Source organism: Poromitra crassiceps (assembly GCF_964638095.1).
Source record: "Poromitra crassiceps genome assembly, chromosome: 29".
In the NCBI taxonomy this organism is placed as follows: domain Eukaryota; kingdom Metazoa; phylum Chordata; class Actinopteri; order Beryciformes; family Melamphaidae; genus Poromitra; species Poromitra crassiceps.
The window spans coordinates 15,067,036-15,070,863 of NC_139641.1; the positions used below are offsets into that span (position 1 = coordinate 15,067,036).

The following is a 3,828-nucleotide window of genomic DNA, read 5'->3' on the forward strand; positions in this document are numbered from 1 at the left end:
TATATATATATATATATATATACTGAATGATGAGGTTATTTTGTCTCCATCAGTTAGAAGAAAATGGCAGAAGAGAGCATTGGTGCCAGCAGGAGCAGGAGGCTGACGCCGATGCTGCTGACGCTGTTGCACATGTCACCCTCACAGCAGCTCACATCTTTTCCCAGGGCTGCTGCTGCCGGTCCCTGCATCATTCCTGAACACATGGACTTGGAGGCGCAGCCCCTCAGGCCCTGCCCTGCCACTATGAGAACGAAAACAATGTTAGCGATGGGCTTAATGTTTGACCCATCTGTTCTACTGCATCACTCAACATTTCCTCTGAGCTGAGGAATGTGAATTGGAGTGAGTCGTCTGATGTCATATAGACCTGTTTACCTGTTGCTGAGATGCAGTGGTCCTCATCCCCCAAGCACTTTAGAACACTCATGCAGTTCCCCTGGTCATTGCAGCCATAGCACTTCTTACCGTTGGGAGAAGGCGCACTGGCCGCTGGAAGATGAAACTTAGATTGTTTATAGTGCTTCCATACATCAATATATGCCTTGTTGAGCAATTCAGCAGACACCCCCCCCCCACCCACCCACCCACACACACACACACACACACACACACACACACACACACACACACACACACACACAGATTACAATAACAACGACAACACAAGAAAATAATGTCTTGAGAAAACAACAAATAAATGTATATTACAGTGTCTTAATTGACAATTCTCCAGATTAAAGGCATGGGCGGAGATTGCGTGATGATCAAAACAGTAAATATAAGGAGGTTACCAGGGGCAGCTTTGTTGCAGAGGTCAGTGGAGCAACACTTGTTGCTTATTGAGGTCCTGGTGACTCCAAAGTTCATGGAGCCGCTCATACACTGACCAGCCACACCACAAGACATCATGGTCATTTTAGAAAGTTCTGTTTGACCTGCACAAAAAACAATAGCCTTTGTCAAATGATGTCAAATGCCAGACTCTTAGTTGCAGAAAAAAAAATGCACAGCTACATACCCATGTATACACCCATGAAAAATGTTGTACATTGACCCAGGGAACAAGGTTTGGTCTCTGTGGCTGTGCAGGCTCCTGAGGGTCCAGCGACGCAGTCATAGCATGTCAGGGTGTAGACTGAGGGAACAGGTGAACAAGTCAGACAAGCTCAACATGAGGTTTTTGTAATATCAACATGTAAAGCAGAGTGATGAAAGCAGACACCAAAGGCGGTGGCAGTCTGCACAGCCCCTGCATATACTGTATACATTGAGTATAATATCATTTAAAAGGGGACAATGCACATTAATTAACATGAGCACCTGAGTCCATCATGTAAATGTGTCTGACTTAGTCATACAGGCTAATTTTCATCTGCAGTCCCTGGCAGGATGAAGTTATAAAACATTAATAAACGCAATGCAGGAGTACACATAAGCATTGTTAGTCGGGCAGCTTAGCACTAGATTTGAGCTGGATGTGGACAGTTCTGACAAAAGCACCAACATTTCCCCAAATGCTACCCGTCCCATAGCCATAGCTTTCCATTTTTGATAGGATCCACTTCAAAAAAGTTAAAATTTAAAAAATTTAAATGAAGAATTTTCAAAATTTGAAAGGCCATAACTTCCACGATGTTTGTCGGATTTGCAAGCAACTTTTTTCCACGTGTTCAGCTGACCTTAGTCTACAAATTTGCCTCAAGGACCCTCGAGATCCACTAAAGTTTTTGAGATATTTTGAAAGTTTTGGAAAACTCGTTTTTTTCATGTCCGATTATCGAATCGTCACAAAAATTTGGGAACATGTTTAGAGATATCATCAAAGACCATGGGTACTTAATTTTGTGCATTTCAACCAAAAGGGGCCACCGCAAACACCAAAAATGTGGGTGGCCTAACAAAAAAGGCCATAACTCACATCTGTTTGTTCAATGATCAGAAAACTTGGCAGATATATCAAGAGATATATGTGGACCGTGTCATGAGAACCACAGATATGTTTTTGCGACCTCAGTACCGTTCAGAAAAGGCTTTATCCTTGTCATGGCTGCTTGCAGCTATACATCCATTTGCTAAGCTGCCTGACTTTTTATATCTTTGAAACAAAAGAAGATTTCAAAAATCTGAAAAGATCACTTGTAGAGCTTGGTCCACAGATGCTATATAGCGATGTTGGTGGAGATCGGTGAAGCGGGCTAGGAGGAGATGTCAAAAAGTTTTTTTTTTTTTTAAGTTGTTTTCCAAAACTTTCAAAATATCTCAAAAACTTTCCAGGTGGACCCCAAGGCTCCTTGATGCACATTTGTAGAGCAATGTTAGCTGAACAACAAAAGTTGCTTGCAATTCGGACAGATTTGATTTTTTAGAAAAATATATTTTTATTTTTTTTAATTGGATCCTATCAAAAATTGCAAGCTAAGGGAATTGTCAGTACATGGAAAAAATTTGTTGCTTTTGTCAGGAATGTACACATCCATTTGCTAAGCCACCTGACTATATGCTTTTGTGTCCTATGACACAAAAGCAAAAAGATATACAGACAAACACAAGCAGACAAAAGCCTTTTTTTATGATGAAACATGATCCTGTCACCCAAACTGCTGTAAGCACCTCTCCATGAAGCCAACAACGTTTAGTATGTATTAGCCAATATATAATGGATTTTACTCTTGGTATGGGAAGAGTACCTTGGATATATTTTTCTGCTCAAACACGACCCAAAAGCCTTTTGTTATGAAACATGATCCTGTCAGCCAAACTGCAAGGAGCACCTTTCCAGACGACACTGAAGCCAAAGCAGCATTCCTTTTTAGTAAATCGGTAGATTCTAAAATTCTACCTTTGAATCCAAATATTTTTTTTAAACTTATATTCTTGTGTTTCAGTATTCTGAAATGTTCTTGACGGGTGTCTACAGAGAACCTGGTTTGTTGACACTAAATGTACACTACTCCCCTTCAACTGTGGGACCCCACTATATGCTATATATATACTATATACTATATATATATACTATATATACTATATACTATATACTATATACTACAAAACCCTTAATACTCAAAGGAAAACAGATAACAAGACTTCAATAAAAAAAATCCTACCTTTGGGGAGAAGTACACTCCCTATGATCAGAATAAGAAGATGCATTTCAGGATGGTGGGTGGAGTCCAAGTGGCTCAACGTTTGGGCAGTCAGCTTTAATAGTTGTGCTAAGTAGGAGGAGTGGTCTCAGGATGACATTGCATCTCTTGTTGAACACAGACATGCTATTTGCAGGGCCGGCTCTAGCATTATTGGAGCCCTAGGCGAGACTTGATCCCCCCCCCCCCCCCCCCCCCCACTCACAAACACACATACATCTGTGAATCACCAGCATTTATTAGGGGTCCAAGCACGAAGTGCGTGGATCCCTATTGTATCTGTCCAAGCACGAAGTGCGTGGATCCCTATTGTATCTGTTCCGTTTATTATTATTATTATTCCGCCCTAAAACAGCATGCACGTCAAAAACTGTAAGGGCTACAGTAGCCAGACCTTGCACATAGGTTGGAAATGTGCCCCACTACTCAGAGACAAAAAATTCGCCATATTGGCCAGATGGTGGCGCTATAACAGACCCTTTTGCGTATTGACCCATAACTGCTGAACCGTGAGGCGTAGAATCAAAATTCCACATCTGCTGGATTCCCTGGATCAATACGCATCTATCCATATAGACCACGCCCATTTAAGTCTGCTAGATTTTGCGCCATCTTGGACTTTCTAAAAAAACAAAAAAACAAACTCGTCCTAGGCCATTTGCCTGAATGAGCCCAAACTTTT

At 41.4% G+C, this 3,828-nt stretch overlaps 1 protein-coding gene across 1 annotated transcript; it reads right to left on the reverse strand.

Annotated features, from left to right (window-relative positions):
* On the reverse strand, positions 1-3,220 carry LOC310799981 (urokinase plasminogen activator surface receptor-like). The gene is made up of 5 exons (XM_083662582.1): positions 3,108-3,220; positions 1,022-1,138; positions 795-938; positions 379-492; positions 1-244 (listed from the first exon to the last, which is right to left on the reverse strand). The coding sequence occupies exons 1-5, from the start codon at positions 3,151-3,153 to the stop codon at positions 54-56; spliced, it is 612 nt and encodes a 203-aa protein (XP_083518708.1). The 5' UTR covers positions 3,154-3,220; the 3' UTR covers positions 1-53.
* Between the last annotated feature and the right edge of the window lie 608 nt (positions 3,221-3,828).

What these genes read in the sequence shown, in the direction of transcription:
- LOC310799981 (XM_083662582.1), bottom strand. Translation starts at nt 3,153, where the DNA reads ATGCATCTTCTTATTCTGATCATAGGGAGTGTACTTCTCCCCAAAG. An exon ending in GAGTGTACTTCTCCCCAAAG is followed by an intron (nt 1,139 to 3,107) that starts GTAGGATTTTTT and finishes CTGTTCCCTCAG; the next exon opens with TCTACACCCTGACATGCTAT. An exon ending in TTTCATGGGTGTATACATGG is followed by an intron (nt 939 to 1,021) that starts GTATGTAGCTGT and finishes TTTTTTGTGCAG; the next exon opens with GTCAAACAGAACTTTCTAAA.